The 22338-nt window shown below is 42.2% G+C and overlaps 10 protein-coding genes across 10 annotated transcripts; 5 read left to right on the top strand and 5 right to left on the bottom strand.

The window, feature by feature from the left end:
• Positions 1-130: 130 nt before the first annotated feature.
• Positions 131-873, top strand: V1516DRAFT_707353 (uncharacterized protein). Its single transcript, XM_066924174.1, has 2 exons — positions 131-501; positions 568-873. Exons 1-2 carry the CDS (start codon positions 170-172, stop codon positions 671-673), a joined length of 438 nt encoding a protein of 145 aa, XP_066777302.1. The 5' UTR covers positions 131-169; the 3' UTR covers positions 674-873.
• Positions 713-3822, bottom strand: V1516DRAFT_691056 (uncharacterized protein). The gene is made up of 2 exons (XM_066923842.1): positions 3425-3822; positions 713-3376 (listed from the first exon to the last, which is right to left on the bottom strand). Exons 1-2 carry the CDS (start codon positions 3722-3724, stop codon positions 986-988), a joined length of 2691 nt encoding a protein of 896 aa, XP_066777301.1. The 5' UTR covers positions 3725-3822; the 3' UTR covers positions 713-985.
• Positions 3823-4905: 1083 nt separating this feature from the next.
• On the bottom strand, positions 4906-5503 carry V1516DRAFT_685529 (ubiquitin-related domain-containing protein; the record flags this gene model as incomplete). The annotated part of the gene is made up of 3 exons (XM_066923623.1): positions 4906-4957; positions 5010-5361; positions 5470-5503. The coding sequence occupies 3 exons, from the start codon at positions 5501-5503 to the stop codon at positions 4906-4908; spliced, it is 438 nt and encodes a 145-aa protein (XP_066777300.1).
• Positions 5504-5948: 445 nt separating this feature from the next.
• On the top strand, positions 5949-7236 carry V1516DRAFT_711930 (DNA glycosylase). Its single transcript, XM_066924278.1, has 2 exons — positions 5949-6225; positions 6278-7236. Exons 1-2 carry the CDS (start codon positions 6043-6045, stop codon positions 7166-7168), a joined length of 1074 nt encoding a protein of 357 aa, XP_066777299.1. The 5' UTR covers positions 5949-6042; the 3' UTR covers positions 7169-7236.
• On the bottom strand, positions 7182-8320 carry V1516DRAFT_331179 (uncharacterized protein). Its single transcript, XM_066918904.1, has 4 exons — positions 8024-8320; positions 7825-7968; positions 7756-7776; positions 7182-7705 (listed from the first exon to the last, which is right to left on the bottom strand). The coding sequence occupies exons 1-4, from the start codon at positions 8201-8203 to the stop codon at positions 7196-7198; spliced, it is 855 nt and encodes a 284-aa protein (XP_066777298.1). The 5' UTR covers positions 8204-8320; the 3' UTR covers positions 7182-7195.
• On the top strand, positions 8264-10077 carry V1516DRAFT_674932 (uncharacterized protein). The gene is made up of 2 exons (XM_066922163.1): positions 8264-8679; positions 8731-10077. The coding sequence occupies exons 1-2, from the start codon at positions 8439-8441 to the stop codon at positions 9879-9881; spliced, it is 1392 nt and encodes a 463-aa protein (XP_066777297.1). The 5' UTR covers positions 8264-8438; the 3' UTR covers positions 9882-10077.
• Positions 9997-11510, bottom strand: V1516DRAFT_664222 (Tubulin/FtsZ, GTPase domain-containing protein; the record flags this gene model as incomplete). The annotated part of the gene is made up of 4 exons (XM_066920575.1): positions 9997-10176; positions 10240-11372; positions 11431-11453; positions 11503-11510. 4 exons carry the CDS (start codon positions 11508-11510, stop codon positions 9997-9999), a joined length of 1344 nt encoding a protein of 447 aa, XP_066777296.1.
• Positions 11511-11923: 413 nt separating this feature from the next.
• On the top strand, positions 11924-12880 carry V1516DRAFT_624983 (chromatin associated protein KTI12; the record flags this gene model as incomplete). The annotated part of the gene is made up of 3 exons (XM_066919689.1): positions 11924-12074; positions 12124-12367; positions 12430-12880. The coding sequence occupies 3 exons, from the start codon at positions 11924-11926 to the stop codon at positions 12878-12880; spliced, it is 846 nt and encodes a 281-aa protein (XP_066777295.1).
• A 313-nt stretch (positions 12881-13193) lies between these two features.
• V1516DRAFT_695778 (uncharacterized protein) lies at positions 13194-14351 on the bottom strand (the record flags this gene model as incomplete). The annotated part of the gene is made up of 8 exons (XM_066924008.1): positions 13194-13547; positions 13598-13646; positions 13694-13760; positions 13808-13877; positions 13935-14083; positions 14130-14151; positions 14212-14255; positions 14315-14351. 8 exons carry the CDS (start codon positions 14349-14351, stop codon positions 13194-13196), a joined length of 792 nt encoding a protein of 263 aa, XP_066777294.1.
• A 1318-nt stretch (positions 14352-15669) lies between these two features.
• On the top strand, positions 15670-19907 carry V1516DRAFT_685522 (uncharacterized protein; the record flags this gene model as incomplete). Its single annotated transcript, XM_066923622.1, has 3 exons — positions 15670-18658; positions 18710-18860; positions 18914-19907. 3 exons carry the CDS (start codon positions 15670-15672, stop codon positions 19905-19907), a joined length of 4134 nt encoding a protein of 1377 aa, XP_066777293.1.
• Between the last annotated feature and the right edge of the window lie 2431 nt (positions 19908-22338).

Below are 22338 nucleotides of genomic sequence, written 5' to 3'. Positions count from 1 at the left end.
TTATCCCGGAACGCAGCCCAGCTGCAGCAGCAGACAGTATAGATACAAACGCCATTCACGTGATTTATGCTTACATGTACAGAACTATTGATAATTTTTGGATCTCAATAGTTTTTTACTTATTTGAGCTGAACGATTGAAACAGAACAGCAGTGAGCTGAATCAAAGTATGTCTTCTCTGTTATTTGACGATTTATTCACGATCTCGTCAATTGACAGCCGTCGATATGATCGTGTCTCGCGGATAACTGCGACGTCGAACACATCCTCTGACATGCATCTTACCTTGGATCTAAATACAGAGCTCTTTCCTATCACTGCAAACGATATTGTATCTATTGCACTAGCCAGATCGCTTTCGCTCGATGATACGTCGTCATCAGCGCCTTCTGTTTCTGGCTGGCGGGAACCGAAACCTGGTGAACGGGGATTAGCAGACGACTATGACTACGTTATGTACGGAACAGTATATAAATTCGACGAAGGAAAGGGTGAAAACATGTAAGCATTCTTGCTTTAATATTTTGTGATTTGGATTGTACAGTAGAACTAACAATATGGTTTTAGTGCTGTCTACGTTTCATTTGGTGGTTTGCTTCTTTGTCTTGAGGGCTCATACAAAAAACTAGCCCCTCTTAAGCAAGAGAATCTTTACCTTCTTGCACGTAGATAAAGGGCCACTCTTTTGAAAAAATGTTTGATTTGGGAGTTATCTGTGTTCAAGTTTGCGGTTTTGACCTTTTTTATTTTCACATATCTGTACTAATAGCGTTGTTCTGGCATCTTTGAGAAGTTGCATACAAAAGTTTGCCCTCACGATTATATACACTTGTACAATAGAATTCCGTGAACAAATATTACCACTAAATTGCCTTCTTAAATTGAAACCTAGCTATGCAAAATATCAAAACTAGAATAAAAGTTAAAAGCACAAGTAATCCCAAACTCCTTTCATGTTCCGTTTTGTTCGTGCTTCCATCAATACTCAAATCATTGATTCAGCATTATTGTCTTCACAAATTCCTCTTTCCAAAACATCAAGAGCACGCTCATAATAAACAGGTGAATGATGAAATATTCCTCGGCCAAATACAGGTTCCCGGAATCGATTCTCGACGTCGAATATAACACGTCCAACAACGCGTGTAGCTTTCTTTGTGCGGCCATCGTGAGTTTCAAAGACCGTCGACGTTGTTAAATGATATACTTCACCTGGGGGTACTAATTTCTCGCTGTTCATGTTGGCCCGTAATTTACAAAGCTCTTTCCATAAATAATCGTCGTCTTGTGTATCAAACAGAGCTGCAGTACGCGAGGCAAGTTTTGAAAACACTCGCTTTTTCAACTCATCCACTATTCTGTGATCAGCTTTGAAAGCTAATGCAACATTCTGAAAATCCCGAAGAACGCCTAGTGATAGACACGGCACAATATCATTACCATATACGACCGAAGTAATTAGTCCACGCGTTACTCTTCGAAGGTCAGCCGAAACCGTGGCAGTTGGACCAAAGGCATAGCAGTGAACATTTCGGCCTGCAGGTAACCCTGAGTCCTTCGCGGTCACGAAAGTATTGTTAGGTCCAGGTTCCGAAAGAAGAATACTGAGGAGCGCACAAACTCCTCCTCCCATCGAATGTCCACACATGACAAGTCCATAAGACGGTCCAAGATCTTTCAATGCTACTTGGATAGTCATCAAAACACGACTAGACTGTCGACAAAGCAATAAAGCACTCTTCAGCATTCCAGTGTGTGCCTTATAAGTTCTTCCGCTCCACTCAAAGTCACCATATTCACATGTCATATCTGTCAAGACATCCTCAAGGCCCATAGTACCGCGTATAGTTAGCACGACGGTCTTATTGACATGGTCGACAGCAACAAAGTGAACAAGAGGAATTCCTCCAGACTGATCAACAGTACTATCAGAAAAGCTTGATAACAAAATGTGTTCTAGTCCAATTCCTGCATGATCTGCAAATGCATGATGTTCAGAATGATGATCATCATTGGTAGGAAACATTTTATCCGTCAGACCCAAACCGAGCAGACGTAAAAATGATTGCCCATAGGACGCAGAAGCAAAACGCATGTATCTTGCCATGTTATGACAAATATGGCCGGGTGGAAATGACTGGATTTGCTCCTCTTCGGTCGCATCCAGAACCAGAGAGGTCTGAGATTGCGTGGACTTGAATGTATACATAGACGTAGAGGAAGCGCGGCGCCTGCCCATAGCTGTCCGATTCGCAGACGGTGACTGAGGCTGTGAGTTACTGACAGACTCAGAAGGAGAAATTGCAAAAGTTTTGCCATTCGACATCTGACGTCGAGCATTAGTCACTCCATTCGGAGCAGAGTTGTGGCGAGACAGACGCTTTCGGGCTTCATTTTGCTCACGAGTGGAAAAGGGAGAAGATTGGTGTGAGCCATTACGCTTACTATCGTAGGAAATAACGCTTTTTGAAACACGGCGAGAGACGGAAATCGGACTATCAGGTGCAATAGTGTCATCAAATTCAGGTGAGGAAATAACAGAATCAGCAGTCATAAAATCTGAGTCGTCCAAAACGAGAGATTGTTGATTATTTGTAGAAACTGGGTCAAATATATCCATTCCATATGCGGTATTGTCATCATTCAGCTCAACTAGCCGTTGTTCATCCGGCTCCTGTATACTTAATTTTTTAGTATTTGGAATCCTTGGGGTATTGGCATGTTTGGGCGTGTCGTGAATTGCAGTAAACTCATTCCCGTGACCACGTTTCTTGTTAGAGTGCTTACTCACACTCTGGAACATAACTCTGTATCTAGACTTGTCGCCCTCACGAATATCTGCCTGCTCTTCATGGATTAGCATGGCATTATCAGGAATGACAACACGTGTGTCCGAGGAATTTCCTCCAATAACCTCTATCGTAGTAGTTCGTGTGGTAACTTCTTCAGTAGACACGACTACCTCGGAATCAGCTGAGATGTGTTGAATAAACTGTAGACCATCATATAGATCGGTTCTTGGATTTTTGACTTCCAGCGTCCGAGTCTCACCAGTATCTAGTACAACAACGTCCCAAAGAACACGCATTTCAATGTCCATCATAGTACGTCTCAAACCACGGATCTGAAGGATGGAAAAACAGGTCAGACCAGAGACCAGGCCATACAGCCCAGCACCATCACCTAGCTCGCGACGAATGAGTGAAATAATACTTGCAATAGCCCGTGAGGACTCGGTCGATCCAAAAATGCTATCAATCATATGTACAGAATCTTGCGCTAGATTACTAAAAGTTGTAACAGCAGTTGATGCAAGATGAAACGAAGCAGATGCAAATAGTTGGGCCAGAGTCGAAGTTTTAATAATAGCATTCATCTAGAATCAGTTAGAAGCTGTAAAAAGATTAAAGCAAGAAGATCTTACGCCCATGCCGGTGAACGTCTCGCTCTCAGGGACATCCTCCTCGGCCTTGAATACAAGCGACTCAACTGCTCGCCGTGAGACATCGATAGAAGTAATAGTTGTGAGGCGCGCAGAATGCAAAACAGTTTCGGCAACATACGTGCCTAGTCTCAGCGAAATTGTCGACGATCTGGAGAGTGCAGAAACTAGTCGCGCTAGGACATTGGGGAGTAGCGTAGGCGATAGTGCGGAGGGATTCGACGATGACGTCTGCTGTTGATGTTGGGCGCCAGAATCAGCCGACGCAATGAGTTTCTGCATGACAAAACTGCAAGACAAAAATCTGCAAGTTGAACCAATTTCTTATTAGAATTAATAGAAAAAATGCTGAAAGTCCAATTATATCTCACACAGTCTATCAAGCAATCAAATCTAAAGAAAATCAAAATCAAACCAAAGCCAACATCACAAGGCAGGCCTCCCCGCCGCCGCGCCGCCACGGTCTACTGACAGCTTTGCTCCCACTTTGAATGCTTTGTTGGGGTCCAATTAAGGTTGGGAGTAGGGCTTTCCTATTTTAGTATCAGCCCCGAAGAATTGCGGGGCTTCCAGAAGGTTTCCAAATGAGAATACTCACGTGCTGAAATTGAGATTGCTACACCCGGCCAGGGCAGGGAAATACTGCTGTGCTGGGTACATACCGGACAGGGATATGAAGTAATTTAGGAGATTATATTGACTGTGCCGAGGACAACAAAACAGCTATAGCAAGCACAACAAAACAAAACAAAAACAAACAAAAACAGCAAGAGACATACAAAAACAAGCACAAAAAAAATTAGATGAGGCCCTTACAAAACAGATCAACTAAAACAACCGGGCTCGCTAATCAAAGAGAAATATAAATATGAAGGCCTAAATAATAAAGCAGAATGATTCGATTATCAACCAAGCCTGAATAACGCAAACGCCTATAGCCTGCCCGCAAGAAGGAAGAACAAGATACTGTCTCGAGGAAAATGAAAATTAGAAATCGTCTTGGAAAAAATATATATGTGAGAATTGAAATGGGAGTGACATATCGAGCGAAGATATACTCGACAGACGGTCGTGACGAATTGAATCAACAGGAATGAAATGATGGCAGAGTCCAATAATAGCTGAAATAGTGATCAAGGTACTAGTGCAACAGAGTACTTGAAAGAGTAATAATAATGGAGAGAAGAGAGGAAGAAGAGTTGAAGACGAGTCGAATAAAAGTTGACGAGACAAGACGTTACCGATAACGAAATTAAAGATAAACAAGCAAACAAGCAAACAAGCAAACCAAAAGAACTAGGAATAAAATGCCATAATATGATCGATGATAAGGAGAATGATGATCGGTGTAATTAATGTGTTGGTTGTGAGTGGATGAAGCGGATTTGGTGAGGCGGAACCGGTGTTAATGCCATGAGGTTTAAGTCATGTGGCTGAGATAGATAGTTCCATACAGTGCTGGTTCAGACCTTACTTGCCACCGTCTGCTCCTGTTGCAACTTGAGAGCATTACGACTAATTAGATCAGTAAATAATAAAAATAAATAAAGAATTAACGGATACATACTCGTGAAGTTGCTGCTTGCAATCTTGGAGGCCGGTACACTTATGATCCTCAAGCAGGCGGTGCTTGGAGCAGAAGTGGCCATCACAGAAAGAGCAATCGCCGACAATACGCAGCGGTGCGGAAGAACATGACTTAAAAGAACATCGTTTCTTAGAAGCTCCGGTGCGAGAACGAACAATAAGATTGATTGTTTGACCATCGGTGACACCGGCGTCTTCTAGAGAGATAGAGTCGGAAAGGACGGTTCCGGAAGCAACCAACCGCTGCAATGCGACCGGGATAGCGTGCTTCTCCTGTAGAGCAGTCTTGAGTGAAGAGACTGAGTCTGAAGTCTCCATGTCAAGAGTATAAACTGGAAACAGATTAAAGTCAGATAGATGGAACAGGAAAGAGTCAGCGTGCTTGACCAAGTGGTCCCGGACGGCATCGCGCGATATAGGTATCAATATTGATTACTCACTTTTAGCATCAGCGGTCTTGATGTTGACGATCATTTTAGAGAACAAGCAGGGAACAGTCTATAAACTTGAATAATATATCTTTCCAACTAACCGCAGTAATGTAACAAGTCTATTACAATTATTTGCACAAAATGCTAATTGTGATGATGACTGATTATGGTGATAAATCGTGGCAGGAGTGCGCAAGTGACGGCGACCGCCTTCTTATAACGGGACAAGACTTGCACAACCACGCCGCCGGGACAGAGTGCACAGCCGCATGTGGCAAGAGCGATAGCCACGTCATGTGAGACGCCACATAACCAGCCACCGCCGCAGCATCTCGAGCCTTTTCGGCTCTCTTTCACAGCAGAATATTCCAGCATGAATCTAAGTAGTATTAGGACCAATCTCAAGCCGCATTCAGCCGCACATGATACCGATATCGGAAGAATTGAGAGCGGAGTTTCGAAACTGACTTAGGAATAATAGAAAGTTCGAGCTTCGAAGCGGAGACAGAAGTCTCAAGGTGGAAGAGGCAAGAATAAATTTGTTTTTGGATACGGAATAGCAAATTTGGCAATTCAAAGATTATGACGAGCTTGTCGTATATTACACCGCCGGCTAGCGCTTCAAAGAGACTTACTTCCCTGCGTGCGCGATGGCTGACCATCCGCGAACATGTGCTCGAAATGCGGAGCAAGGTCCCAGCTCCAGTAGATCATATGGGATGTCATGTATTGCCTGAAGAAGTTCGTAAAACGAATTCTATTGCAGTAAGCCCAGCAAAATTTCTTTTTTTCTCTAACTGGTGATAACCTTTGATAGTCACAAAACTTGCAGATCCTCATCTCCTTGCTTTTATCATCTCAAACTAAAGATCAGTACACTTTTGGAGCGGTCCAGGGACTTCGAGCTCGGTTTTATCCTGACGAAATCACGCCTGCCAGGATTCTCACGCTATCTGATGCAGAACTAGACACAATCATACATGCGGTTGGTTTCCACCAGAAAAAAACCATTTACATGAAAAAAATGGCAGATTTGTTACTCCCTGGTAAAGAATTGCAGGAGCGAATTCCTACTGATTTGAATACACTGATTAAAACCTTCTCTGGTGTTGGACCCAAAATGGGTATTTTATATCTTCAGTACGCTCAACCATATCCAAACTCTGATGGCACTGTACCCGAAGCTCCAGTGACTCCCATTGATTATGGTCTTGCTGTTGACACACATATTCTTCGATTATCTCAACAGTTTGGGCTGGTATTCCCTCCTGCAAAAGGACCTGCAAATATCACTCCCGAAATAGCTCGTTCGCAGTTGGAAGATATTATTCCTAAAGAACAGTGGAAGGAGACCAATCCCCTTTTGGTAGGCTTTGGGCAAACTTCCTGTGGTGCAAGATCGAAATCCTGCGGAATCTGCACATTGGCTGGAACAGGACTGTGTAAAGCCGAAGATAAACGATTATCTAAAATTCCCCGTAAACGACTAATATCGACTACTGTCCATGAAGATGCATCAATAAAGGTTGAACTCATTGAAGCTGTACCAATCAAAGCAGATATAGATTCAGAACCAAATATACCTGATGTATCTCCTCGCAGCGCTAACGGTGCAAAGCGGAAGCGAAAAATTAAGCTGGAGTCTAGTCCAATTGTCGACATCGAGGAATTGATCCCTCAAAGAAATTTACGTTCTCACAGAACTTGAAATTCATGTATATATATAGTTAGGAATCTACCATTTCGGTAGTAATTTTATGACAATTAACGCTACAAAAACACTCAAAAACATTACAAAAGAACTGACAATATAAAACTTCCAGCCAATTGCATTGAGTTCCCTATACTGGGCCAGCCTGCCACCAGTCTTATTCATATTGTCAACACTCGTATCTAGAGCATTCATGGTGCTGCGCACAGTATCTGCGTCCTTCTCTAATTTCTCACCCATAGCCAACGCATTGCGTTTCAGAATTTGTGTTTGTTTAAGCAACGAGTCAGCCAACTCATTTTGCTGCTCTCGATGATATTGCAGTCGATCTTCTAGTGTCGTAGGAACTCCTGATGGAACTAGCGGATCTAATTTCTTGTCAGATGACGGAGCACTTAAAATCGGGTCGCTCTCGATTGTGGGTGAAAGTGAAGCAGTCATATCCTGGGACTCCTCATCAGGATTATCAGCCATCACTTGGTAGTGCCGATACTTGATCGAACTCTTAACGAAATCTGTTCTCTGCTCTAATTCCTGACGTTGTTAAACGCAATTAACTATTTAGCGAATTAGATTAGTCTTACCTCGTCCAATCCTTGAAGTTTCTGTAAATTTATTAACATTGTTTAACATATTTATAAACTTTCACATACATCTTGTACATTCCGTATTCGCTTCCTTTCGGAAAATAGAATCGCTTTCGCCCCCAAATACGGCTCTTCAGAATTCCTCAAGTTCTGGCCAACAAACATTGCACCATCCACTTGAGTTAGCAGTTTGCGGGCGTAGTCCAAATTCTATATAATATCAAATTAGTCAATCAATACCTTAGAAGACCAGTAGATATCGTACCGCCGAAAGTAAATTCCGATCAATAGTATCTGTGAATAAAATGGTTAAGTCATCGGTGAGTGAATTATCATCTTCATCACATTGTCTCTCGATCATCCGCTCTTTAGAAATTCTTGTCTCTAATTTCTCTGTTCCAGACGTAATTTTTTCGACAATTAGCGATAAATCATGTAGCGACATTTTTCTACTTGTGCAGGAATATGGATTATCAGATCGTAATTATTTAGCTGTACAGGATCAGAAATGAAACTATCTTGATCGCTGAATCGTAACTGCGGCGCTGATTTTACATAACCTCATGCGTCTCGAAGCACGGTCATATGTTAACCAATCTTCTTGAATATCCACTGAATCGCTATCTGAAAATCGGTATCACAGACGAGTGCAATTCATTACAGAGATTTTTTTTTTGAAAATGGAATTTCCGATCGATGACAGTTCAAGGACTAAACTGTCTATAGGATTTCCTTTTTCAGATGCTCATTCGAGAGCTTGGCCATCTGCAAAAGCTCAGGATCAGACTCCGAAAGACGATGGCTCGGTGTTTTATTACATGTATCTGCCAGAAGATAATCTTCGGAGTATACAGTTTATGCAAAAAATAGAACGTGCGCTAGAGCAGTCCCCAGCGTTTGAAAATATCTACCCTAGGAAAGGTACGAGATTTCGAAATGATCAAGCCAAGGGAGTTAACTGAATTGATGTAGAACCTAGAATACCACCAATAATTACAATAAAAGCTCTGCCTCGTTCTTACAGAATTTATGCGACATGCAAACAACTTTCTTCAACTTCCTCACCGAAATATCGCGAATATCTCTGCGGCCATCCATCGGGTAAATTCATTTCTTCTCCAGAAGAAATCGCCAAACACTTTATTCATCTTCTACAATACGTTGGCAAAAGTAGTAGTGAGCTACGCAGATTGCCACCTTGTCTGTGTAACGTTTGTGTCGAGTGGAAGCTTAGTCAGTCGGTCGACGTTTCCAAGACTAGTGAGAGACCAATGACACAAAGAGAACAGGAATTAGTTACAGAGGACGCTCGTAGACGGGCACTGAACCTTATGTATGAGACTGAGTCAAAAGAAGATATGCTCATTGGATCAGCGAAATTTAGACAAGGCGAAATTGTGTGGTACGTGGAGCCTGGCTATGGACATAATCTTGCTGAGCGAGCTAGACCAGCCCTAGTGATCAGGAAGCCGACGGTAGAAGATGAAGCTTGGGTCGGAAGGTATTCCAAAGAACCACCCTTAATGGGGAATGATAAGCTCTATAGGCTATTTCTTTATGATATTGAGGAGGACGAGGACTTGGTTTTTGAAGAAGACATACTTCCTTGGCTTGCCTTGCCGTCTCATGCATGCAGTCTTGAGCCTGTAATACGGACCGTTCGATCCGTTTCACTTTTCGGCCTACTGGACATTGATGCCGATGGAACCAAAAAATATAGAGGTATTTTTCTCGGTGCCGAAAAGATTTGGGTTGGAGACGCTATTCGTATCGACGACGGTCTTTCAGCTATACAACACGATCCAGTAAAAAATAAAAAAGCAGATATCATGATAATTGAGCGGATTTCGGATAGCGAAGAAGAAGGTATTAATATTATTGGTGACGTCTACAGACCAGGTAGTCCTCCCCACGTGCAGAACAAGCATATACCGGACCGTATTGGCCTATTTGATCATCATTTCTGTCTTACAAATCAAGAAGACGAATTTGTTTGCTTTTCGCCAAATGACATCGCCGGCAGATGGTATCCGCCAATAATCACAAATAAACGGAGACTGTTGAGCCTGGCACATAATTTACACAAAGTACAAAGTCGATCAGAAGTGGCGCGCCTTGGATAAAATTAGAGAAACTGTGTTGCATTGAAAGCCTTCACCAACCTATTATAAACCAGCCTAAAATACAATTTACTCCATCTAGCAAGCAGCCAAATATACAGATAGAGTTTAACACGTTTTAATTCAAATAATCAGCCGTTTCAGCTAATTTGTACTCGGCTATAAGATCGGCAACTACCTCTCGTGCATCATCAAACTCATCAAGATTATCTGCAAACATTGGCTGTTTCTTGTAAGATTCCAAGAACGCGTTTCTCTTCCGCAGGCGGTCATATTGGTCAAGAATTCGCTTGAATAGCTATAAGATTTCTATTAGACAAGATACTTTATTTGGCAATGAGGGGTACAAATATGTACTTACCGATGCTACACTAGTATGATTTGAAAGCATAAGCCCACTGACCCTGTTGGAACTTTGAACATATGGAGACTTTTTTGTAAGTGCTACCTGTATACTTGCTGGTCCCCAAGGAATGAAACTAGCTAAGCCACGCTCCCGAATTCGCAGTAACGATTTATGGACATCTGCTGGATCGGCTTCACCTTGAATGATATTCAAAATTGAAATAAAACAGGAATCAGCAGACTGATGTGTAGAAACCATGCGATTTTTTGGCTGCAATAATCGGCGCATCACGTCGAGGACAGTTGTTTTGCGAACCGATTTGGCTTGGTCGACTAAGTCTGCGTTGAACGGAGTGTAGGATGTCATTAGATAATGACATCGAGGAGTAGGAACAAGACTCGCGAGAATTGAAACAAGATCGTTGTGCATATATCCAGGATACCGAAGAGTAGTAGTACTTGCTGACATAACCGTGGCTACAAGTTGGTTTGTCTGGTCAAACGTCGGACTTTGAACTCGTAGGCTATCGGCGGCTAACCTTGAAAGCGCCGCGTTATCCAAAACAGTAACTGCATCAGCATGCAGAGTCAGTCGTTTTAATGCCAGTAAACTATTATATGGTTGCACGACAACCTCAGACACTTGTTGAACAGCAGGAAATACAGAGTATGTCTGAACTATCTTCTTTGGAAATCGGTCGCTGAGACGCTCGAGCAAATATGAGCCGAGACCAGATCCAGTTCCACCAGCAATAGAGTGCATCAATACAAATCCTTCGAGAGAATCTGAACCGTCAGCCTCTCGATCCAACATGTCCATCAAATCGTCGGTCAATTTTTCTCCCGCATGATATCCCATCGCCCAGATATTTCCCGCTCCACTGCCATCGCCACCTTTGAAAATGTTCTCTGGATTATACATCTTCGCATAAGGAGATTTGAGAATTCCATCGATGACGCGTGGTTCAAGATCTATTAGTAGTGCACGAGGAATATAACGCGTGTCGTCTGATTGGTAGAAAAAAACATCTTTCCGATCTGCAACGGTATTCAGAGGAAGATCTTCGCGTAAAGTTCCATCGGGCGATAGTCCATGTTCCAGACAAAGCTGTTCCCAGAACTTGCTACCGATCTGATTTCCACATTGGCCTGTACAGACGTACTGTTAGTTCTGCATATCCTAGTCCAAGAACTCCTGAAAACGAACCCGCCTGAAGTGTTATGATCTCCCTATAACGAATTAGACCAGCTTTGATACTATCTAATTCAAAATACTCACCTTGGCATCTTTATCGTGCAATAATATTTCAACCGTTCACGGTTAAATATATTAAAAACTTCTATATATTTCGTATTCTGATTAATTATTAACCGGCGCGTCCTATGGTAAACAAAAATCGCTTTAAAACCCTTGGCTTACAGCAGTTTCAACTAAATTCGAGAGATCATTACTCCCAACGTTTGATCATCCCGGAGAACGGTTAGTGGAATAGTTGAGAAACTGGGGAGTATCGAAAATTTTATATTAACTGAATTAGATGCCCTTCTGATTAAACAAATTTAACTGTGCTATCCTATTTATCTGTTACTGTTTGATGCTTGACGTTTATTGTTAGCTTGCGACCATTTCGATTGCCTAATTGCTTTGCGAAACAGAAAGTGGACATATTGGCGTTTAAATTTCGAATATTTGTCGAGAAATGCCTGTTATTCTTCTTTCCGGCTTTCCTTGCTCAGGAAAGAGCACAAGGGCACAGGAGATCACTGCCGAGTTTCGGAAACGAGCACCTGAAAAGAAAGTATATTTGGTCTCTGATGAGTCGGTCGAAATCAGTAAGAGCACTTACAAAGGTGCGCTCTAGTTTGAGTCTACCAGCTTCGCAGTTTCTAAGTTCAATAGATAGCAAAAATGAAAAACTGGCTCGAGCTAATCTTATGTCTGCGATAAAACGGAATTTGAATAAAGATAATATCGTAATAGTCGATGGCCTGAACTATATAAAGGGCTATCGGTATCAGATCTTCTGTGAAGCAAAGTCAGAGCAGACAACCTATGCTGTAGTTCACGTCGGAACCCCACCGGAAGTATGTCGCGATTGGAATTCCCAAAGACTCGAAGGTCCTGGTAGATGGGATAATGAATTGTATGTTTTCAGTGACTGAGAGATAAATAACCAGATCGATAGAATAGACTAACATATAACAGAATGGATGCTCTGATTTTCAGGTATGAAGAACCGAACGGAATGAACAGATGGGATTCGCCTTTATATTTTTTATCATACTCTGATGAATTATCGGTCATAATGCCAGGCCTGTTCGACTCGATCATGCACGGGAAACCAAAACCTCCTAATTTTGCGACTCTCCTTAAACCTGCCGCTGGAAGTGATTATATCTACGAGCTTGATCGAAATACACAAGAAGTAGTTAAATTAATAATGGAAAGACAGAAGGAGACTGGATGTGGAGGACTAGAGATACCAGTTGGGCAACGGAGTGAGAAGATCAAAACGCCGGTGGAAGTGCTTAGTACTGCACAGCTGCAGCGACTACGGCGGACTTTTGTTTCTTTGAACAAAGTAAGACAAATTGATCACGATCGCATTAAAGCATCATTCATTGAGTATTTGAACCGAAATTTTGGATCTGAGTGAAATGCCACAGATTATAAGCAATGTTAATGGGCTCAGCTTTTGCGAGGCTGTTGTTGCCTGACACAAGCAATTATTCTGTTCAGGTTCATTTTGTGGCGAAGAATACATAAAGAATTTTATTTTTATAAAGTTGAAAATATGCTGAAACGACTGATTCCTCTCGGGTTTTTAGGGTCTGGCAACGCCAATACACCCATACTGACCACTAGCATATTTAACGTAGCACTTTCGCTCAAAGAATTTCTCCAAAATATTATATTATGAATTATAGATTTTCACAGAATTAATAGTCTTTTTAAAAGAAATAAACAATTTACATTACAATACAGCACTGTTTGAGGCAGCCCACCATAATCTTAATAAGATCGTCGTTCTGAGTGGTGTTTTGATTTTCAGTCTGGAACTGCTGCTGAGGATGACCGACATTAGGATGTTGTTGAGCTGCATTGGCATAACTGGGACCATTATAATTCCCATTGCCATAGTTATTTGTTGCCTGATTATTATGATTGTCAGCCTTTGTGAAACGTCGCTTTGGTTGAATAGGCATGTCGCTCATTGGAATAGCTCCTCCAGAGGCCTTGAAGTTAATCAAAATCACACCGGTATTATCATCTTCTACACCGTACTGAAATCCGTGCTCTTCGCAGAGGTTTATAACGGCCGGCTACAGGTTGAGGTTTAGCAAGAAATCACAACTCAAAAAATCTGACTTACCTTTATTTTGGGAACGCCACCTGTAGAGTGATGACCCTTACCGACAATTCTAATTGCGATCAGCAATCGATTCATAATAGCTTCAATAAGACTTACACTTCCAAATGATCTTCATTACGTTGCATGGAAGAATTTATACGTTCTTTCAAATACTCCACAGCCTCTTGTCGGAAGTTAGAGTAAGTTAATTAAAATTGCATGACTACCAACCGTTAACAAATAAACCATGAAGATCTATCTCATCTGCATCCGAATCTGCATTATTTGCTCGGAACACAAACTCGAGATAGATTAGTATGAAATGTAGATTTGATATTCTAGTATATATAGTGCTTACAGCAGCAGCTTGAGCATTGTACTGATCCATTAGTCGATCATGCTCTTTGGCTCTATTGGAGAACTCTTTAGCTCCAGCGCCATCCCCTGAATGATATGCATCTTGAGAATCTTTCAAGCAGCGGGATTTAGCCTTATACTCGTTTTCGGCTGGTCTGAGTTAATACCGAACGAACCAGAAGGACAGGAGACTCACCTAGTCCTCGAAGACGCTTGTACTAGTTCAATTTAGCACCAATGGGACAAATAGAAAATAATAAACTCAATTGTGAACCTACTTCTGCGTCATCCGAATGGTTGTAGTCTCGCTGAGGTTTGAAAGCTACAAAGTGATTATTAGCCGAATGAAGACAGACAATTCAAACGCGCGTGTTTTCGTACGGGAATGATAAATTGGTCCATCCGTAGAAGCCGACATTGGAACAAAAGAGCCACGCAGGGTCAAGCACAAAAATCTGAGTTCAAAGATAAAAGCAGAGCAGTTAAATCAAATAATACACAAGAATGCCGATTCTATAACTACAGTTTGAGGAGAACAGGGCAGAGGGTTAGTTAGTGGAACCAGAACGTCTAGAAACCAGCCGGTGAAAGGAAACCTCTAGTGTCGAAGCGGCACACTAGTTAACGGGGGTGGCTCTAGAAGGCACCTGCTACAATTCCATTGGCAGAACAGTCTGGGCTAATAAATCCTTGTTTTCTATAGTATCGCTAACAGATAGCCAAATATTGGTTTTTAAATTTTTATTTTCTTCTCTTGAATGTTTTGATGGTTATTGTCTCACTTGCAGATCACGATTACCTAAACAGCGGTGTGGCTGGTTGATTGCGCGAAACAGCGAAACCTAGCAACTTCTCTGGTGAGTACCTACGCCACTCAACTCGCAGCATGGCTGTGCGATAAGCGCACGTACCACCGCTTTGAAGATGCGGAGAGGCTTGAGTTAGACGGGCCAGGCAGGTAGAAATAGACAAATGACACAGGCAAATGGCGGACGAAATTAGCCGGTCCGGTCAGCTGAGAAAATGAAATGTCAGAGCAGGCCGCACATATTATCCGTTCGTGAAAGGTGGCAACAAGTTGAAATTCGCAACCTCTGAAAGACAAAGTCTTGTGACAAGATTTGGATCAGTACAAGAATATTCAAAAAAAATTCAGATTTTGACAATTTCATTTCTGTCAATAGAGTCAATATAGTTTTTTTAGTAAAGACCAATATCCTTCCATGCTTCAGTTTTATAGCCCTCCAATAAATAACCAACTCTTGCCGGCTCTATTCATATTCAGAGAATCACACATTTCGTCAAGATAGGCCATTCCTAGAACATCGCCGCACTGACAGCCTAGTCCAAATATGGCTAAGCGAATAACGCACTATTCCATAGTTAGTGGCCAAAACAAGTTTAGTCAAAGTGCCGCGTGCACGCCTTTTGAACTTTAATATTCAGCATATATGTATTGTAACTGTAAGTAATACGCCTCAAAGTTCGCTTCCTAGTACAAATAATCTCGTACGAATCCAAAACAGCATCCCCGCCGAACCATCGCTCATTTTCTCGTTGTTTTCGCTCTTCCTGGTGGATCTCTGCGGTTCCCAAGCAGGCTCGTTCATGATCCTGCTGAGTTTGTTCAAAAATTCCTCCTGGATCTCATTTTCTTTCTGATTTCTGTTTTTTTGGTTCTTGAACTGCATATTAGACTATTTCTAGTCTAATTATCACTACGACTTCCTGTTCTAATGCCTGCTCCTCTCAATCCCTCGTTTCCAACAAATCTTGTCCAACAGCAACATAGTCATGCACCCCTTCAGCATGCTCCCCAATCGACTTACGACGCTCCGGCGTTTCAGTCGGATCACGGACATCCTCCAACTGAATATCGAGCTTGGCCGCGATCGCAATCTCCATATTCGCATCCTTATCCCCAATATCATAATCCGCAAATGGCCCAACAACCATATTCTCCGCGCGATCCACAGGCCTACAATTATCCGCCCACAACTGCTTCAAGCACAGTCCCTCCGTCATTTCCTCTAGGTATTACACATAGCCAACATCAACATCAACATCAACATCAACATCAACATCAGCATCAGCAGGTCCAAGCCTATGGTCCTCCCTTGAGCGCTACATCTGTCCAGTCGCGTGAAAGCAGTGAGGCAAATAGACAGCAAGCTTACTATCATCATCCTTCTCAATCTGTACCGATTCAACCTACTTCCTTTTCTTATCATCCTACTACAAATTTCGGTACTCCTTCAACTCATTCTTCTGCTACTTCTACACTTAGGGCCGATCCTTCCTCTGGAACTGTTCCCACTCACCATCCACCTCAGCATTTTTTTTCTCAGACTCTGCATCCGCAGACAACGCAAACCCCACCTTTGGTTCATCGGACTTCTGATCAACCGCCTGCAGCACCATTCAGCAGGCCGCAATTGACGAAACTGCAATCAAATACTCAGCTGCCTTCGTTTGCTTCGCAGTTTTACAACGTTCCACGAAGAGCTTCGGATTCGATCTATCCGGTCCAGCATCAGCAACAACTGGGTCCGCCTTTGCACTCCCCTGCTTTGCAGGCACCTCCAGCTACTCTGCGATCAACCAATGCGGCAGATAATCGCTGGCCAAGCCATTTACCTTTAATATCTGCTTCGCCGATGGCATCAAGTTATCCGTTCCCGCACAGTCCTGCTGATTCTATAGCTTCTGCGCCTCCCCAGTTAACATCTCAATCATACTCTGATCGAACAGGTTCTGACACTCGTTCTAAATCCCCTCATGGCGCTGTTGGATCAATTCCGCTTACTCCCTCCAGTGGTATCAGTACATTCTCGCGAGTCAATTCTTACTCCCCCCAAATATATTATGGCTCACCTGTGCACCCGGCAACTCCTTATGCCCCGCAGCCTGGTCCAAATCACTTTACACAATCTCAGGTTTCCAGCGCTGAGCATCAAATAGTTCCTCCTCACCCAGAAACGAAAGGTCATCCGCATGGTTACTATCCAATGAACCAGTCGTCTCATCCCACTGATCAAAATGAGTGGTCACATCAACAGCAAAATATTTATGTGGCACAGCAACCTTCCATAGAGGAATATTCTCGACAACAGCAGCTATACCATCAACATTCAGGAAATGTCCAGTATCCATCGGACCACCAACATCCACAATATCTTAACTATCGGCCAACTGCTCAGTCTAACATTCTTCCGAATAAGCCTGATCATCCACCTCCTTCGAACTCGAGCCGCACGCATGGCATGCCACACCGAGAGGCCGATCCAAACCCCACTAAGGACCAGCTCTCGCGAAATATTTCAAAAGCACATATATCTTCTCCTGCTCCCCCCGTCTCAGGAAATCCTAAGCAGGAAGTAATTAGTCTAGTTGCAGATGCTCGTTCTGAAGTTGAACCTGGAACTACTGAAGTTCCTCAGTCCACAGAAAATCAACATGTGGTCGCTGATTCAACTCAGCGAACATCTAGTCTTACGCCAGATGATATTTCTCGGGATCGGTCACCGGCCTATGTTCCGAAAGCAGCTTCATTTTCACATGCTGTCTCCGAAGAGCCCCCAAAAGCTGTTTCGCCGCGAAATCCGCCAGTCTCCTCCCAGGATATTATTGGTATGAAACTTGCAGCAGTTACAAATGATAATCCGACACAAGAATCCTTGGAAATTAATCCAAATCAACTTAGACGAAATTCAAAAATTAATCGTCGAAAAAAGATGGTATCTGCTTCAGATCCTTCAATTTCGCAATGCAATGCTCTAAAGCCCGTGACTGAACCGGAGTCTTCCAATTCTGCGGATTCTAGTCCTTCAAAGTCAACTGAATCAATAGTCACCTCTTGTAGTCCGGCATTGATTTCCAGGGAACATTCACCAACTGAAGATATCCCAGATATTTCAATCGGCACACATACTCTGCAATCACCGATATCTGCGAAGTCTATTTCTGAGGAACCTCATCCACTCAACGCACTGCAACCCAAAGTTTTGGAACTGTGTTCACCGCCTAATATTGAATCTTCCATCTTGAATGAGTCCGAATCTAAGATCTCGACTGAGGAAAATGATAAGAGAGAAATTGAAATTGATTCTAAATCAGCATCTGAAGCAGTCTCCCCGACATCAGCTACAATTCAGCGACTTCAGCCAGATCCATCTGGATCGCCGAAGAATTTGGCGTCTATCGTTGACCAGCCATCTGAGTTATCATCCAGTGTCGTATCTGTTTCGTCTAGCAAAGAGTCTCCGAGAATTCCTATGCGTCAATCTTCTTCGACTCCTGAAGCCATTGCAGTTTCCAAATTAGCAAGTGTAAAGGAATCCGCAGAAGATGATCCAAAATCTGCTGAACCTTACAGATTAGATTCAGACCAAGTTATCACTATTGCTAACGAAAATAGAATTAATCCTGCTCAAGATCCTGGATCTCCTGTAGGAGACGACTTGGATGACAGGGTGAAACCGACAGAAGAAACAGAAGAAATGATAGAACGACAAAAGAATTTTGTTGAGAATAGCATGCCGGACAATACATTTGAGATTGATGATTTGGATAAATTATTCGAATCTGATGAAGGTAGTGATTTTGAGGAACAGATAAGTCGGAAGCGATCAGCACCAATCAAGTATAAAAAAGCTGCTCGTCCGAATGGAGCAAAACGAAGGCCAGCAGTCAAGAAGAGTAGGAAGCGAGTTTATACAAGTAGTGGTAAGAGACATGTAAATCTGATATTAGGAGTACGAGACTCATTCTTTCTAGATGAAGACGCAGATGCCTATGATTCACCATTTTCAGCAGCCGAAGAAGATGATCCAAATGATGGAACATACATGGACTGGACGGGGAGTTCTACGACTCCACTCAAACCTCAAGGATCTACGGAGCGCAGCAAGACTGCAAAGTCGAAAACGTAAGTTATCAAAAGTATCCTAATAGAAACTTATCCTTGCTAACTTGAAACAGCACACGTCTTGTGCGATCTGCTAACTCTAAGAGCAAAATGAAAACGGATTTCAAGGTGGCGGCAGAGTCCACTTCCGAATCAAAGGAAGCTATTCCTAGAAAAGCCAAATTTAAGCACAACTTTTCCGCCGAAGCTGCGTTCCAAGATCTAATTGAGGCTGCCTCTGAGCTTTCCCGAGCTTTGAAGAGTCAAGGTTTACCATGTTCTAACGATGAGCGAGAATCCTCTAATGCGAATAAAGTTCTTGATTTCACAGAGGTTGCGCTGCATAACGGCCGAGAACACATCGCGGATTTGAATTCATCTGGTGACGAGCGTGAGATAGGACGAACAGCTTGGCTTGATAGTGTGTTGGTAGGGCGAGCAGAACTTTGGTCGCGGCGGTACAAGCATATTCGAGGCCTTCGGCAGTGGCTTAAGTGGTGGTGGACAGACATAGCAGCGTATCATACAGGAAATCAGATAGATGGTACGTGGGGTCGGCGAACTCATATCTCCAGATCATGGCAGACAGCATTTGATACCTCTGAGAGTATAGTGCACGCACGTCTGCGACAATGTGAAAGGGTCTACGAATTACAGTACCGATGTGGATGGCCAGCATTTGTGCTTGCGTCGATGGCCAAGCCATCAATGGGACCAACAATGCGCTCGCGAAAATCTCATGTAGGTCGAGGGTGTGATGCGACTCAGATATCCCAAAGTGACTGGGCCGAATTTATGAACTTGATGGAGTCACGAATAGAAATCATCCGAAAGGCGGTATTAGCGAACTGCGGATATGACGGTATCCGACGGATTCTAGAAAACGCAGCGGGATTAAGACCAAACTCTTTGCAAGAGCTATGTCTTTTTCCTCCTTATACCTACCCTGAAGATGAAGATACGATTGTAGTGATGTCTCGAGGTATGGCTAATAAAACACCGAAAGTCAAGTTCGAACGCCGTCGGGCACCGGGAAGTGATAAACGGTCTAGACGTATTAAGAGCTAACGAAGGTGACTTGAAAGTTCTACGCTAACTTTGTTTCAAACTTTTTCTTTTCGATTGAATTTGTAACCACAATAATAGTGAAATTCCCTATTTAAAGGGATAAATAAACTTTGCTAATAATCTGAACTCTTAGAATTATTTACAACTGAGGTATTACTGCGATTCTAAAGTTTGAAGTTGCTTTAAATAACAAAATGTGCGTTCAAAAATCCATCATCTCTGATCTGTCTAAAAGCGTCACCTTGCGTCACTTCAGTTTCACTGCTTCTTCTATTCAGTGCTTTTGATAGCTGATTGGAGAGAGAAACTTCCCGTTGATGAATCGAACAGTGGGGTATCCGTTGTTTCTAAGAATGAGGTTTCTCAGTCCGCGTTACGTCCGTCGGGTGTATCTCTGTCATCATATTTTCAAATATGACTGATTTATGAATTTGAGTTAACTGCCCTTCTTCTCAATCTAAAAATTTAGTGAACCAATACTATAAGAATTTTTTATGCCAATTTTATAAACGAAATCAGTAACATGAAACCTAGAGATCAAATCCCAGATGTCAAATTCCTTAGATTTCATGAAATCTTGCTTTCCCAGCCACGGCCTCAATCGTTGCTAGTCAAGGATTTGGATGACTAAACAATATCTATCTGAATAATGTGCATCAATTAGGATGACGCGTTACATTCAAGAAAAAGTTAGTCTTTAGTATATGACGAAATATACGTATTAAGATCAATCAATACAAGCTAAAATTCAGCTGTGATCTTTGTGACTAGTATTCATCTAGTGTACCCTCAAAAAATCTATATTTTGTTTTTGACCGGAATACGTTTCGGCGAATGCACATACAGTGGTTCAACAGACCGTTTGAAATCGATCATCCTCCCAATTCTAGATTTCATCGTCTATGAAGTAGATCTTCTTCTCTACGGCTCAGTCAAGTGATAGTTTATAATAAATCACATAATGGGGCTAGCAGTGAAATGTATGTTTCTGGAGGCTCTTGGTTCCTGTGTTCTGCAAAAAACTAAATGATGAAGGTCCAGTCCGCAGTGCCAAATTGAGTTTTTCCTGTTCAGAACGTAGCGTTAGAGGTGGAAACTTAAGAAGCTTTCTCGTATTTTCCATTTTGTCACCAGCGTTCGAAATATTTGTCCAGTATATGTAAGCCGACATAGGAAAATTGTGCGCTAATCCAAGAGAAGACGCGGCAATGCGGATTGTAGAAACTGAAAGAAATTAAATCAGGCTCATTCATTTGTATAGGAAGCTGAATGAAAGAGCAGCGGGGGAACGTGAACTTATAATAAAAACGAGATAATTGATTTTGCGCAATTGGTCAAAGCTATACATAATATGGTTAAGAAATTAAGAAATTATGAAAGATGAGCTTGCGTTGGACGTTGAGTGCGGGGTGCAAGAATAGAAATATTCAAGGTCGGATTTCAGTTATGAACGTACAATTTTGTTTCTTTTCATTTGTCGTGAATATTGAACTTGGCCTGATATCTGTAGGCCACTTGTGTTGCCTTTGGTTGCTGTCTTGGACTAAAGCACACATCTGATCACCAATATCATAGTTTGCTATGTCTGCCTAAGTGAGTTACTCGCCGAACTTGTAGTCTCTTGATGTAAATCAATCTGACAGTGCCAAATATTAGATCAACACAAGTTCGTAAAATTCACTTGCTAACTGAATGCTGATCCAGCCTGTTGCTAACCGGAGACCTAATCTAAGGATCTAATCTACTCTTCAAACCTATGAATGCTCAAAGGCAATATAGCTACAAATCTCTTGTTAGTACTTCAATAGCTAAAAACATATGAAATGGTTATCCAAATAGAAAATTATGAACTCGTGTGTTTTCCAATGAACACTAGAGCTATTATTGTTCGACTAAATGGCATTTTATCGATCACGTTCGTAAGGAATATTACTAATGGAAGCCAAAATTGACCAGTAGAGAGAGGAACGTCGTATTGCTGATATCCTTCGTTCTAAATAAAACAAAGTGGTTCAATTATATTCACCAATACCTGGATCGGCTTTATCACTCTTATAGTCCGTTTTCCAAATAAGTGGTTTTACTTCGCATCAAGTGATGATCTTGGTGAATCGTATATTCGAAGCAACTAGTTTGCAATATTTGCTTGATTCGGCCTTGGATTCTATCTGAGTTTACCTAGATTTGCCTAGACAGAGAGTGGACTGAAAGACTTATTGGTGCTTAGCCGGGTTTTGAAAGTGCTATTAAATATGATGCTAATAAATATGAAATTGGGCGGTTTAAACTGAAAGACTTTTAACACTTGCCCAGGATTTACTTCGCAAATTGTTTAATCTAATCTCAGGTTAGGTCAGCACACGGCCTGATTATAGCTTGCAGATTCTCCATATCTGCTTACGGGAGACAGACAATAATGCAGCTTAGTACA

This window comes from Lipomyces oligophaga (assembly GCF_038497815.1).
Source record: "Lipomyces oligophaga strain CBS 7107 unplaced genomic scaffold V1516scaffold_4, whole genome shotgun sequence".
NCBI lineage: Eukaryota > Fungi > Ascomycota > Lipomycetes > Lipomycetales > Lipomycetaceae > Lipomyces > [Lipomyces] oligophaga.
The sequence above is the reverse complement of the archived record's forward strand: the minus strand, read 5'-3'. Positions and strand labels throughout refer to the sequence as shown.

Bases quoted from the DNA above. Each gene is read 5' to 3' on its own strand.
- V1516DRAFT_707353 (XM_066924174.1), top strand. From the start codon at position 170: ATGTCTTCTCTGTTATTTGACGATTTATTCACGATCTCGTCAATTGAC. The intron at 502-567 runs GTAAGCATTCTT...ATATGGTTTTAG, and splicing joins GAAGGAAAGGGTGAAAACAT to TGCTGTCTACGTTTCATTTG.
- V1516DRAFT_691056 (XM_066923842.1), bottom strand. From the start codon at position 3,724: ATGCAGAAACTCATTGCGTCGGCTGATTCTGGCGCCCAACATCAACAG. The intron at 3,377-3,424 runs GTAAGATCTTCT...AACTGATTCTAG, and splicing joins AGACGTTCACCGGCATGGGC to ATGAATGCTATTATTAAAAC.
- V1516DRAFT_711930 (XM_066924278.1), top strand. From the start codon at position 6,043: ATGACGAGCTTGTCGTATATTACACCGCCGGCTAGCGCTTCAAAGAGA. The intron at 6,226-6,277 runs GTAAGCCCAGCA...AACCTTTGATAG, and splicing joins GTAAAACGAATTCTATTGCA to TCACAAAACTTGCAGATCCT.
- V1516DRAFT_331179 (XM_066918904.1), bottom strand. From the start codon at position 8,203: ATGTCGCTACATGATTTATCGCTAATTGTCGAAAAAATTACGTCTGGA. The intron at 7,777-7,824 runs GTATGTGAAAGT...ATAAATTTACAG, and splicing joins GAATACGGAATGTACAAGAT to AAACTTCAAGGATTGGACGA. The intron at 7,706-7,755 runs GTAAGACTAATC...TAACAACGTCAG, and splicing joins AACTTCAAGGATTGGACGAG to GAATTAGAGCAGAGAACAGA.
- V1516DRAFT_674932 (XM_066922163.1), top strand. From the start codon at position 8,439: ATGGAATTTCCGATCGATGACAGTTCAAGGACTAAACTGTCTATAGGA. The intron at 8,680-8,730 runs GTACGAGATTTC...GAATTGATGTAG, and splicing joins AAATATCTACCCTAGGAAAG to AACCTAGAATACCACCAATA.